Source organism: Rutidosis leptorrhynchoides, chromosome 10 (genome assembly GCF_046630445.1).
Source record: "Rutidosis leptorrhynchoides isolate AG116_Rl617_1_P2 chromosome 10, CSIRO_AGI_Rlap_v1, whole genome shotgun sequence".
Taxonomy (NCBI): Eukaryota; Viridiplantae; Streptophyta; class Magnoliopsida; order Asterales; family Asteraceae; genus Rutidosis; species Rutidosis leptorrhynchoides.
Genome location: NC_092342.1, coordinates 51,489,880 through 51,505,135, shown reverse-complemented (window position 1 = coordinate 51,505,135; position 15,256 = coordinate 51,489,880). Strand labels below are relative to the sequence as shown.

The 15,256-nt window shown below is 32.4% G+C and overlaps 1 protein-coding gene across 1 annotated transcript; it reads right to left on the bottom strand.

Moving 5' to 3' along the window:
- Positions 1-12,194: 12,194 nt before the first annotated feature.
- LOC139872630 (phospholipase A1-II 1-like) lies at positions 12,195-14,952 on the bottom strand. Its single transcript, XM_071860542.1, has 2 exons — positions 14,242-14,952; positions 12,195-12,948 (listed from the first exon to the last, which is right to left on the bottom strand). Exons 1-2 carry the CDS (start codon positions 14,908-14,910, stop codon positions 12,343-12,345), a joined length of 1,275 nt encoding a protein of 424 aa, XP_071716643.1. The 5' UTR covers positions 14,911-14,952; the 3' UTR covers positions 12,195-12,342.
- Positions 14,953-15,256: the final 304 nt, after the last annotated feature.

Sequence of the window (15,256 nt, the reverse complement as noted above, 5' to 3'; positions counted from 1 at the left end):
CACACAAAAATGCACGAACATACAATTGGCGAGAAAAAGATTTAGAGGGTGAAACCGCGTTGACTCGCCTCGTAGTATAGTCGTACCATTTCGCCCCCCATGGCTTCGTAGGCGTAACCTCGTTGGTTTAAGAAGTTTTCCTCTGAACATTTAAAAGGCCCTTCTCGGCACAAGGTTACGTATTCGTAATTAGAGTCCGTTTGGTTCTTTGGGCAATCTCCGTAATGAGTCGATTTTCCACATTTTACACACTTGCCCAAATGATGCGCTTGACGCTTCTTAGCTGATTTTGATTTGCCTTTTGCATAATTTTTCTCATTAAGTTCTTGCCTTATTTCTTTTCTCGCCTGATCACATCTACTCTTTATATTTAATACCACATCTCTCGGCAAAATATTATCGCACATCAAAAAGAAGTGGTTGTAGATATATTGATTGCGCATCTTGAAAATAAAAATGAAAGAAAATAAAAAGGTCAAATGGAGGGAGAAGACTAGTTCTTTAGTGTCTGCTAGGGAAAGACCGAACAAACCCCACTCTTAAAGATAAAACTAAAGATCGAGAATGGAGTTGAAAACCTTAAAGTACCCTGAATTTACTTGTCCTTAGGGTAGAAGGTGATTTCGTCTCTTTCCGTAGTGTTGATTCCGTCAAAGTATAATTTGAGTCGATGACCGTTCACCTTGAAAGTTCCACCGTCTTTGCTATATAACTCTGCATATCCAGATGGAAAAACCTATTTTATTATATATGGCCTAGTCCACCGGGATCTAAGTTTCCCAAGTGAAAACTTAAAACGTGATTGGAAAACTAATACTTTATCCCCTTGTTCGAATTCTTTCCTTTCTTTTAATCGTGCATCGTGCCATCTCTTAGTTTTCTCTTTGTATGTTTTAGAGTTTTCATAAGCTTGTAGTCTTAATTCATCTAATTCATTAAGTTGTAAGAATCGGTTTTCTCCGGCTTCCACAAGGTCGGTGTTACATTCTCTTAGAGCCCAATATGCCTTGTATTCAACTTCGACAGGTAGATGACACGCCTTACCATAAATTAGTCGGAAAGGTGTAGTACCAATGGGAATTTTGAATGCAGTTCTAAATGCCCAAAGCGCATCATCTAACTTTCGATTCCAGATTTTAGAATTATTCTTAACTGTTCTTTCTAAAATTCGTTTAAGACCTCGATTTGTGTTTTCAACTTGGCCACTCGTTTGAGGGTGGTAAGAAGTTGAGAAACGATGATTAACTCCGTACTTTTTAAGTACTTTCTCGAGTAATTGATTTGTAAAATGAGTTACACGATCACTGATTAATGCTTTTGGAATCCCAAAACGTGATAATAGGTTTTTTAGGAAGTTCACAACAACACGGGCATCATTTGTGGGTAAAGCTTTTGTTTCGGCCCATTTAGGGACGTAGTCAACTGCCACAAGGATGTATTTGTATTTATTTGATGCAGAAAATGGACCCATGAAGTCAATACCCCAAATGTCAAATACTTCACATACAAGAATGCCTTTTTGTGGCATTTCATCCCTTTTTGAGATGTTACTGGATCTTTGACATGCATCACATTTTTTAACCATGTGGTGTGCATCTTTGAAAATGGTTGGCCAATAAAACCTGAGTCAAAGACCTTCTTAGCTGTATAGCTAGGTCCGAAATGACCACCAGCTGGGCCTTGATGACAGTGCTCCAATATTTGTTGAGCTTCTTTACCATATACGCATCGGCGGATAACTTGATCTGCTCCTATTCGAAAAAGATTAGGGTTTTCCCAGAAGTAAAACTTTAAATTAGCAAAGAATTTCTTCTTTTGCTGGTACGTTTGGTTTTTAATTAATACTCCTGCAGCGAGATAGTTTGCAAAATCTGCAAACCATGGAACTTCAAATTTGATTTCTATTCTCATTAGAAACTCATCGGAAAAAGTGTCATGAACAACTGACTCATCTAGTTTTTCTAGGTCGGGATTCTCAAGACGAGACAAGTGATCAGCAGCGAGATTTTCAGCACCCTTTTTATCCTTGATTTCTATATCAAATTCTTGCAAGAGAAGAATCCAACGTATCAATCTAGGTTTTGCATCTTGTTTCTTGAACAAGTACTTTAGGGCCGAATGATCGGTAAAAACAATCGTTTTGGATAACAAAAGATATGATCTAAATTTATCAAAAGAAAATACAATTGCAAGGAGTTCTTTTTCGGTAGTTGTATAGTTAAATTGTGCTCCTGTTAGTGTTTTACTTGCATAATATATTGGTTGAAATTGGTTATCATGGCGTTGTCTTAAAACGGCTCCTAGTGCGAAATCACTAGCATCACACATTAGTTCAAATGGTTTGGACCAATCGGGAGATACTATGATAGGTGCATTCGTAAGTTTATCTTTTAGAATGGAGAAAGCTTGTAAGCATTCGTCATTGAAATCGAATGTACTATCTTTCTCAAGAAGTTTAGTCATGGGTCGAGCGATTTTGGAAAAGTCCTTTATGAATCGTCCATAGAATCTCGCATGAGCTAAGAAACTACGAATTCCTTTAACGTTAGTTGGAGGAGGAAGCTTTGAGATTACATCGATCTTAGCTTTGTCTACTTCCATTCCATCTCGAGAAATCTTGTGTCCTAAAACAATGCCTTCCTTCACCATGAAGTGGCATTTTTCCCAATTTAAAACAAGATTTTATTCCTCACAACGAATTAACATTCGCTCGAGGTTTGAAAGGCATGAATCGAAGGATTCTCCAAAAACAGAGAAATCGTCCATAAAGAATTCCATACTTCCTTCTATAATGTCATGAAATATTGCCATCATACACCTTTAAAAGGTGCCTGGCGCGTTGCATAATCTGAACGGCATTCATCGGTATGCGAAGGTACCAAATGGACAAGTAAATGTTGTCTTGTCTTGGTCTTTTGGATCAATGGAAATTTGAAAATAACCGGAGAATCCATCAAGGAAACAATAGTACTCTTTTCCCGCTAAACGTTCTAGCATTTGGTCAATATAAGGAAGTGGGAAATGATCTTTCCTTGTGGCGTCGTTTAAATGACGGTAGTCTATACAGACTCTCCAACCAGTGAATGTTCTTGTAGGAACGATTTCATTCTTATCATTAAGGATGACAATTGTACCCCCTTTCTTGGGTACTACTTGAACAGGACTAACCCACGGGCTATCGGATATAGGGTATATTAACCCGGCATCAAGTAACTTGATAACCTCCTTCTTGACAACTTCTTTCATGTTAGGGTTTAACCTTCGTTGCCTTTGTACCACGGGTTTAAAATCTTCTTCCATTAGAATCTTATGAGTACAATAAGCGGGGTTAATCCCTGGAATATCGGTTGTTTTCCAAGCAATTGCTTTCTTGTGAGTTTTTAGAGCAGACATTAACCTACTATTTTCGTTATCGGAGAGTTTTGATGAAATTATAACAGGTAATTGTGACGTACCTTGGAGATAAGCATACTCCAAATGTTTCGGGAGTTCTTTAAGTTCCAAGGTGGGTGATTCTTCCAAGGAAGATTTTATCCGGAACCTATTACCATCAGTAATTTCTTCAAAAGTTTCATCTTCCTTGAAAATTTCTTCCTCAACGTCATCTTCATCGATGACTACTTTCAACAATTTGTCAAGTTCAAGCTCTACATCAAATTCATTACTTTCACTCATTGGGGTGAAGTTTGAGGTGTCGATATTTAGTAATTCTTGTAATTCTTCTTCAACACAACAATCAACAATGTCTACCTTATAACATTCGTCATCGGAGGAGATAGGTTGTTTCATAGCTTTATCTATGTTTAAGGTAACTCTATCTTCCCCTACACCTAGACTAAGTTTTATATCTTTAACACGCACAATCGCGTCGGCAGTATTTAGAAAAGCTCGCCCTAGAATTAGGGGAACTTTGCTATCTTCTTCCATTCCAAGGACAACGAAATCGGCAGGAAAGATTAAATGATTAACTTTAATCGGTAGGTTTTCGGCAATACCAATAGGATAGTTAAAAGTTCTATCGGCTAGGCGTATACACATCCTAGTTGGTTTTAGGTCACCTAGGTTTAGTTTTAAGTACAAGGAGTGTGGCATAAGATTAATACTTGCGCCTAAGTCAGCTAATGCATCGTACATTACTGAATCTCCCATCAGACACGGAATAATGAAACTACCAGGATGTCTAAGTTTCGGTGACATCTTTTGCTTTTGCAAAATTACCGAGCATTCCTCATTAAGGAATGTGGTTGAAACTTCTTCATATTTACCTTTATCGGCTATGAGATCCTTGATAAACCTTCCATAATTTGGCATACCCGCAAGAACATCTACAAGTGGTACATTAATACAAATTTGCTTAATCATTTCGGAAAACTTGTTGTACTGTGCTTGTAATTTATCTTTCTTCAAATGTTGTGGATATGGAATTGGATGTTTGTATTCTTTTAATGGCGGTTGAGTTTTAGGTGCACTTGTGGTTGGCACTTTATCCTCTTCCACGGAAGAATCTTTTTCATTTGGAATTGGAATAGAAATAGGAGCATGAGGCTTTGGAACATCGAGGTTTACGGTTAACCCACTTCTCGTAGTTATGGAATTTACTTGCTCATTCCTTGTTTGATTGTTGTTGGGATTCACTTGAGTATTTGAGGGGAGAGCGCCTAGTGGTCTCTCTGCTAGTAACTGTGAGATCCTTCCAACATCTCTTTCTAAATTTTGTATCGTAGCTTGTTGATTTCGAATTTGCTGAGTTTGAAGTTCCGCAGTTTGCTCTTGCTTAAGCATAAAATCTCTCAAAGGATCTTCTAAACCAGATTTCTTCTCGGGTTGTGGTTGTATAGGTGCTTGTGGTTGTGGTTGTGGTTGATTGTGTTGGAAATTATTTTGGTAATTTCGTTGAGGTTGATTTCGGTTGTTTAGGTGATTGTAACCCGGTGGTGCATTTCTTTGATTTTGATTTGAGAAATTTCGGTTATTTTGGTAAATCGGATTTCCTCCTTGGTAATTATTGTTTGAACCTGAAGGTCCTCCTATTTGGTAGCTTTTGATAGGAGGATATTTCCGGTTCATTGCTTCAACCGCCAGAAAATCGTTGAAATTCATTTCACCTTTTCGCAAGTAACCTAAGAAATTCGCTTGCTCTTCCATTGTTGTTTGATCACAATCTCTAGTAAGGTGAGGACCTTGGCACAATTCACACCCTACCCTAATAGCATGCATTTCCTTGCTCACCTTCTCAATTTGCCTTCCTTGATTTTCCAATTGAACTTTTAAAGCAGCGATTTCATCGTTGCTTTCGATACTAGCAACAGTTGTTAACCTAGAGGACTCCATATCTTGATGCCAATTATGAGAATGTGCTGCTATATCGGCAATGATTGTGTGAGCTTCTTCGGGCGTTTTTTTCATGATTGATCCTCCTGCTGCAACATCAATATCCTTTCGAGTAGCCACATTAACTCCTTTATAGAATATTTGGACCTTTTGGAATGTATTCAACCCGTGTTGAGGACATACCCTAAGCATTTTATTGAATCGGGTCCAAGCTTCATAAAGAGTCTCATTAGGCTTTTGCTTGAAGTGATTTATATCACTTTGCAACTTTGCTGCTTTTGAAGCAGGGAAGAACTCTGACAAAAACTTGTCCATCATATCATTCCAATCTTCGATATAACCTTCTGGTAATGAGTCTAGCCAATCTCTTGCATCATCCTTTAATGACCATGGAAAGATTTTTAAACATGCGATATCATCGGTGACATCCTTGATCTTGAATAGCTTGCAAATGCTTACAAACTTACGAAGATGCTCGTTAGCATCCTCATTCGGAGCTCCACCGAATTAGCATGTATTAGTCACCATGTGGAGAAATTGACCCTTTATTTCAAAGCCGTCAGTCATCGTAGGTTGAATAATTGCATGGCCTTGACCTGTTCTTGATGCCTTCATTAATGCATCCATCGTTTGATTTGTAGCAGCCATCTCTTCTTCTTCTTCTTCTTTAATAACTGGCTCTATGATTGGTTGAATAACTGGTTCAGAGTTAGAATCCAATGAAAGTGATTCTAAACCTTCAGCGAGAGACTCTACTTCTTGAGCTCTTAAGCGTTCGTGAAATTCCCTTTCGGGTTCAGGATATGAAGGAGTTAAATCAGTGTTGGAAGAACGTAAATTCATGCATTAATTTCTATTATGCAATCACAACACCAAAAGCTTTTCTAAGAATTGAATTCTTACAAAAGGATCGAATAACATAAAAACAATGATAAAAACCTTTAAACAAACAGATTTTCCTTCTGATTTTGCTCACGTTTCGAATAGCCAAAAGATGCAGCAGAGGGGCAGGATTCGTTTGGTCCCAATATAATTGGGTACTGTTTCGCTCAAATAACCCAGTCCACGTACAAATCCAACTACTACTACGAATCAGAAAAATTATCTATTTATTTAACTGCCAACTCCCCGGCAGCGGCGCCAAAAAGTTGATGTGCTGAAACTATACCTTTATTTTATGAACGGATTTGAGTGATTTTGTTACACGAATTGTTTTATTGTATGTATAGTGTTTTAATGAATTTGGGTTGATTTCACACACATATATAGGAAACTAGTCCTATCCGTGTAGTTTAGTCTTATAGGTAAATCCGATTCGTTCCACTGGGAGATGGAGTGTTTAATGGTTTTTAATAGTCTTTGAAGTTAAACTAATTTAAAGGGGGTTTTGGATTAGGAATTATATAATATAACAATAATGAAAAATAACTTAATTAAACTAACTTACTTGATAAATAAAATTACAAGATTACAGGATTTATAATCATTAAATTAAAAGTGAACTAAATGAAATTATACTATTTGTGATAAAACAATTGTATTACTGAATGGTAATAAGTAAAACAATAACTTGCGATAAAACTAAATGATTAGGAATTTGTTTTAACCAATAAAATAAAATACAAATTATTTAAATTAACTAAATAATAAGTTTTAATTAAATTAAAGATGAATGCAAAGAGATTTTAGTAATTAAACTAATTATAAATTAAATACTTTTAAAGTAATAATAAATATTACTTTAAACAAAACTTGGAATTAAACAAAATTCGTAACAGTACTGTATTTATACGTACGCATTTCGCGTATATATATACGCGTTCCGCGTATGTTTTGCAGATACGCGTTTCGTGTGGAAGTATACACGATCCGCGTATGTTATATTCGATGTGACAAAACAGTACGTATTAAAACTGAAGGAGATTGATTTATATTTTAATTTTTCTGAATAATAATACGTAAAAATAATAATAATAGTTTGCAATATATAAATGGGAGTGTTCACTTAAATGTTTCACCTCTATATCCATGGATTGTTTTGAATTTAAGCCCTATTAAAATGTTTTAATATACAACTTTATATTTTCTTTCGAAAATATAAAGTTTCAACTAACTAAATTAAATCTAATTTTCATTTGATCTTATTTAGATAGTTTACTATTCCCCAAGTATTTAAATTGAGATCTAACCTAGTTTGACTTTCACCAAAACCTAAATCATAACGGTTTCCCTTTTTACAATTTCACTATTATATAACTAATGATATTACCCAAACTACCGAACTTTATTTCTAAATTAGTGTTAATAACTTATTCATAAGTTCGTCTAAATTACTTTTAATGTTGAAGCTTAATTTATATAAATAAAAATAACTTTCGTTATTTGAATCTGATAAATTAAGTGATAAGGATTAAATATGTATTTACATAATAATCGTTCTTTTAATTAGGCTCAATGTTAAAAATACTTAAGTTACATTTTAATATTTACAAAAGATAACAATCCATTTCACTAGGGCTCTACATCTTAGTAAACACTATGGAAACTTAGCTACTCATTATACTAGGGTAAACATAAAAATATAAGTATATAAACATAATAATAACGATAAAAATTGATAACGATAATTTTAATAGAATAAACTTACGAAAATCTTCACTTTCATTAACTTCAAATGGTAGAAAATTACAATAACAACACCCTTGCACTCAGAAAATAATACCCTTAATCACGAACAATACACCCTTAATATTGAGACTATCCTAAATCTTGAACCTTAAAATTAATATGGAATGATACAGAAACTGAGTACTCGAAAATAAATTAAAACAGTAGATAAATAATGATAAGTGGTGATGTGTGTTGACTGTGATATTCTCTGTATATCTTCTATATTGTTGTGTAATGTGTCTCTCTGTGTCTCCTTAGTACTCCGTATTATATCCTTGAGAATTGAAAAAGAGGCACCAATTGTTTTGTCCCCTTGCTAACTGTCCTTGATAAAGAATACATATTAAATTTGAGGCGTGCTAGTTGATTCATATAATAACTTAAAAGTGGCCGTCCCATGTGAATTTTGGATCTGAATCTGGTCTCAACATTACGCATTTCGCGTAGTAGTTCACACGTTCCGTGTAAGAGTAAACTGAAATCTGGATTTATGTCAAAACATTACACGTTTTGCGTAAGGTATTACGCGATCCGCGTAAGAGTAAACAACAGTTTTTTTTTAATTTTTTGCTTTCTGTTGACCCATTGTAGACGTGTACTATCTTGGACGATTTGTTTTAACTCTTTTTCTTCGGTCTTCTTCGATCATCTTGAACTTGCATATTTTTCATCTTTTATTCTTGATTTCGGATAGACGTTTTCTCGATATATAATTGGTTTAAATTCGTCGTTTATCGTCGTTTCTTTAACTTTAAGCTCGTGTTTACTTTAGTCATTTTTCTCGTGAATTATGCATTGAATGTCTTCGTAAACGGTAAAAACCTATGAAATATAAATGATATTGCGTCGAAATATATGTATGTTTAAAGCAATATCATAAAGCAGTTCAAATTCTCTGACTGGGGCGTGTCAAAGCCCATAGATCTATCTTTAGGATTCGCGTCAATTGGTGGCAATTATAATAAACACCAATTCTTAGGCTACCAAGTTCAACAAGGACGATATCCGGTATAACAATTCAACCATAGAATGTAGTTCCGATTACTTGTGTCTATTTCGTCAAACATTTATAAAAGTGCATGTATTCTCAGTCCCAAAAATATATATTGCAAAAGCATTTAAAAAGGGAGCAAATGAAACTCACAATACTGTATTTCGTAGTAAAAATACATATGACGTCATTGAACAAGTGCAAGGTTGGCCTCGGATTCACGAACCTATATTAATTATATATATTCATATGTTGGTCAATATTTGTCTAACAATTTAGGTCAAGTCATAGTGTACCACAATTCTAATGCTCGAGACTAATATGCAAAAGTCAACATAAGTCAACTTGACCAAAATGACTTCTAAAATCTATACATGTTTATAATATAATTTAAATTTAGTCATTATATGTATTTACATATATTTATTAGATTTTATTAGAGTAATTAATACATGTCATTTATTAATAAAATTTATATTAAAATTTATATATGATAAAAATATATTTTTATATATCTCAAGTAATAAAATTTATTAAGTTCACTTAATATCACAAAAATATAGTGGTATGTATTATTAATGTAATTATATAACGTGTGGTAAAAATGTCTTTGTATCACTTATTTATTCGATAAAATAATATTGATAATAATAATAATAAGTAAAAGTTGTATTATTTTATAATAATAATTATTATTATTATTCTACTAATAATAACGATAACAATATTTATATTTACTGACGATGATATTAATTATAATAAAATGATTATTCTAATCATGATAATTTTAATAATAACGATACTTTTTATTATTAACTGTAATAATAATAATATTTTATAAAAATAATAATTCTATTCAAAATGATAATTTTTAATAATGATAATAATCATGATATTTAATAATAACAATGATATTTATATTAAAATCATAAAAAAATGATAGTTTTAATATTAATGATTCTTTTAATAATAATAATAATAACGATAAAAATAATAAAATGATAGTTTTGATAAAAATATTGATTATTTTAATAATAATAATAATAATAACAATAATAATAATAATAATAATAATAATAATAATAATAATAATATTGATTATTAGATTATAATAATAATGATGATAATAACGATGATAACGATTACGACAACGATAACGATAACGACGATAGTAATAATAATAATCATTTTAACAATAATACATAAAATTATAGATAATTCAATTGACTATATCTTTTAATCCGTTCATCGAAACCATCCGAGTTCTAAATGAAAAGTTCTTAATTTTTAGCTAGCTTTCCAATGACATGTATATCATATACCTTATCTCAGTAGCATATGTATCTAATTCAGGATTCAACATAACCTATCTAACGACAATATCAAACGTACAAGTCATGCATAATCCTATATACTCGAGCACTAGTCAGGGATACACTATTTATATATAAAAGTTAAGTTATGAGTGCTCACGTATCAATATTGAGATTCAATATTGCAGGAAAGTACGTAGACGCAACGAAAATGATAAACGTTAGGTTGACCTCACGACCAATACCCTCGAACAATACCCATAACCTCCATAGCTATAACCCATAATTTCCTTAGCTCTATCCCATTTGAAAACTTATTTTGAAATCGTCTGAACATAACTCCGTCGTAGTATTTTATGTATACTAATAATATCTTGAAATAATACTGAGTAAATATATATATATGTAAATCGATTGAGAGAGTTTAGAGAAATATATTTTCAAGTTTCTATGAAATAATGAAACCTATTAAATTCTATTTATAATAGATTTTTGAATTATTTAAGTTAATTATTAAAGTATGAATTATTAAAGTGAATTATTAAAGTATAAATTATTAAAGTGAATTATTAAAGTTTGAATTATTAAAGTAAATTATTAAAGTGAAAGTAAAGTAAAAGTAAAGTAAAAAGTAAAGTTAAAGTATAGTAAAATTATAAAACTATGTACGTATAATACGCGTATAAATATATATAATATTAATTTAAATTGCTATATTTATTTAATAAAATAATATATAAATATCGTTATCTTTATCATACTGGTTAAGAAATGAGTTGTCAAAAGTGGTTCCAGATATTTATAAAAGTTATATATGTTTTAATAATAAAGTTCTTTTTAAACTGAAAACGTTTTTGTACGTTTGGAACTAAATCAAATAAATATGATAATTTCGTTTTCCAAAAATAAATATATTTAAGAATCATTTTGTTAAAAGGTTAAAATAATGGAAATCGTTATATCATAAAACGTTTTATAAAAATAGAATTATATATATTCATAATAGGTTTCAAGTTTTTAAATTACAGTCTGTTGGTGAACCATGGGATAAAGTCCAAAGGTTAAATAAACGTATGAAATCATCTTAATGAAAAATGTCGAGTTATTTAACTTGTCGATATCCAACCTCTAAGTTATTTACACTCCACGTTCTTACTTTCACATTAAATAAAATGAAAGTTAACATAGTTATCTTATCAAGGTCACGAGAAAAATATTATAAAACATGAATTGGAAATTAATCAGGAATTTTCACTAACCCTTGTCTAGTTCCCGTTAATTGACATATTTGTTCTTACTTATAAATCACCTTACCATTTTCCGAATGTTGTCAAAAAGAATAGATTTCTTAAATCACAGTGGACCTCATAACATAGACTTGTAATCATATCACAATGTATCTGATAATTCAATCATTTAATATTATCTTTTAATTCCGCCGATAAATATATTAAACATATATTGAAACAAATACGTTTATGTAAAGTATTATACATCTAATACTTTGTTAACGTTTTCAATTAATATAACTATATTATATATATCTATATACACATAAATGTTCGTGAATCGTCGAGCACAGTCAAAGGGTAATTGATTACATGAACACAGTTCAAAGTTTTTTGAGATTTCAACATTACAGACCTTGCTTATCGTGTCGGAAACATTACATTATTTAAAGATAAAGTTTAAATTTGATTGAAAATTTCCGGATTGTCACATGTTCGTCTTTTTCATCAATTGATGAAACACTGTTTTAATGTTATCGTTATTTTAACTAAAAAAAATATTCTAAAACTTCTATGAGTATTTATTTTCCGGGTTAGTTTGGACCGTTGCACACCTAATAATATTCGAAAATGACTCCTCATTCCAATTGAGAATCATTCCAATTGAGAATCAGTGTTTTAGTTGGTAACATCTATAATTAGAATAGCTATAGCTATTACAATGAAAGAAACGTGGGAAATACTTAATAAACACAATACAAGGAAGTATCAAAGCACAACATTTATTAATTTTTAAATAAAAACATTGCTAAAAATCATCATCTTCATGATCCATCAATCTCCAAGAACCATTCTCTTGTTGAACCATACTATTATTCTTCTCACACCACCAAGAAACAGGCACACCATATTCATCTTTTAAACAATCCAAATGCTTGTTTACGAGCGAAATATCGCGATTAATTTCTAATTTAAACCCTCCTTTACTACCTTGTACACCTGCAACACCATGCATGTAAGCCTCTAAACTATGCCAACTTGACAAACTCCCAGGGCTCTTCAAGTAGTCCGATTTCGTTGTATCGATGTCCAATTCGGTCCCAACATCCGAGTACCCTATAAAAGGGTATTTCGGAACAACGTCTAATGAGTTGGTTATACGTAGTGCATGAAGATGTTTTTGTGAACTAAATACTTGTTTGAAATTGGAGTCGCCCACACGTGGGCTAGCGAACACGAATGTGGTCACTGGGCAGACCTTGTTTGGCATGCCGTTCGGTGTATTATATCCGTTTAAGACTATGTCTATTGCGTTTAATGTCGCGATTGCTGAACCCAAACTGTGTCCTGTTATGGTTAAGCTGATTTCTTCATCCTTGTATTGTTCCACTAGTCTCTTCACCTCCACTAATACCTACATAGTTTTGAACACATGATTATATACTCATTTTACCTCAAAACTCATTTTACGGTCTTCCTATACTTTCTAGTAAGGGTGAGCAAAAAACCTAATAATTAACCGAACCATATAATTAATCAATAAATCAATAATTAATCAATAAATCAAATCGAATTAACCAAACAAAACAGATAACCGAGTATATGGTTAACTTTTATGAATTAATCGAAGTTTCTTGATTGGTTATGAAATCAATCGCGTACCCGATCACTTTAAACACACTCGCTCATTTTAATATATTTATGGCAATTTGACCTAATCTTGTAAAAATTATTAAAATGATCTTTGATTAATTAAAAGATATAAGCCTCTATTAAAAGTGCATTAATTAACCACCTCATAGTAAAATATATTTTGGACGTAATAGGACTAGAATCAAGATTAAAATCACCTAAAATAATGATTAAAAAATAAATTAGTAATTCTAGTGATTATATATTTATTATAACCCATCATATCATTGAAGTTTTTGATATTTTGCTGGTTAATAGAACTCCATTGCCGTCCACAACTCCACATCCATTGCGAGCACACCGCTAGAAATTGTGTCTCACTACGACATCACGAAATTGCCGACGATTGACATATTTTTCTAATGGTATGTTACGTTTATTCTATAATGGTAGTATTAAGTTAAACGTCTTATAATTATATTTAATCATTAATCGATTTAACCAAATTTACCAACCCGGTATTGATCTAACCGAATGGTCAAAATGTTGATTAACCACAATGTCAGTTATGGAGCGGTTTTAGCACAGAACAGTTCCAACGCTCTATGCTCACCCCTATTTCTTACACTTAATATACTCTTTGAGGATTTTAACTGTACTAACTTATTTCTTTTGCCGAAAAATACACACACATATGTGCTTTCCCCGTGTGTGTATATATATACTTCATCTGTTCCAATTCTTTTGCTTATTATTCCTTTTTGGATGTTTCAGATTAATTATTCATTTCCATAAATTGATAAAAATAATGTGATAAAGTTCTTTTGTATTTCTACTTTATGCATCTAAAACAAAATAATAGGTTAAAAGTAAGAGTAAAACTGATAAAGAGTGATAAGTAAACAAAAGATACATGTGATAGTCATTTTTTCTTAAACTGTGTTTTTTTTGTCTGTGACGATGGATTTTGGATGGAGAGAGTATAAAACTAAGATGTCCATATCTGCACACTCTATTCGGTAGTATAGGAGTTTTATTATGACATTAGCATTTTGTTAACGTGCAAATACTATACCTGGTCCCTAGCACTTGTTTTATTGTAGGGCGAACGTGGATCCTCAGTGGTATAAATCGAGTACCAACCTTGGTGAACTTTAGGATCATCATCATCATTATTATTTTCACCAAATATTTTCGGACCCGAAACCAACGTAAAATCCAAGTCATTAACCCATTCCAAGCTCCTAACTGTCCCTCTCCATGCAACCAAAATGTCTCTCCTTCCTAACACAACCTTCCCATCTTCCGTAGCCACCGCTACGAACCCCATCCAGTTCGACTCCTTACTCCAAGCCTCCCTCGATAACGACTTAAAAATAAACGCGTCAGGAACTTGAGTCGAAGAAGTGGCGTATATATATTTCGTCACACGATAATTATTCAAAGGGCGACCTTGAATAATCCCCACTCTTGATAATAAATTTTTTCGCGCGTAACGGCTGCTTCCTGCATACTTTGAAACTTTAACCGAGTTAAAAGCATCGTATGCGGCTTGAGCCATTTCGCCATAGTGGATGATATAGGTTCGAAGATCAGCCCCCGGAGGGTCTAATAAGCCATTCCAGTTGGTTTCTCCGCTTAATATTTTCCATTTTTTCGCGATGTTATTATCGAACCGTTTTTGGACATCATTATTGTTTTTGTTTTGTTTATTCTTTCGAGAAAAGATACTAAAGAAATGCATTATTTGGTTGCTATGAATTAATGCTAGCTAGCTAGAAATGAACATGCGATGAGTTCGATAAATGTTAAGCAAAAGGTTGAATTATATATGCGAATCTTGCAGTACAATTCAAGTCATATTTGGAAAACGTATAAAGCTATCCAAGTGTTACTTTTACACAAAAATAACAAGTTGTGTTTTGTATGTGAACTTCCCAAAAACAAGATTCCCCACTTTATTTGTTATCATCTATAGTTGATTTAATTATTTTGCATATGACAAAAGAGTTCGTTCAGACGTCCCATATATGTTGACAACAACGGATCTATATTTTCAAACATCATCACGACCTATATATATCTAACCA

What these genes read in the sequence shown, in the direction of transcription:
- LOC139872630 (XM_071860542.1), bottom strand. Translation starts at nt 14,910, where the DNA reads ATGCATTTCTTTAGTATCTTTTCTCGAAAGAATAAACAAAACAAAAAC. An exon ending in AAACAAGTGCTAGGGACCAG is followed by an intron (nt 12,949 to 14,241) that starts GTATAGTATTTG and finishes AAAACTATGTAG; the next exon opens with GTATTAGTGGAGGTGAAGAG.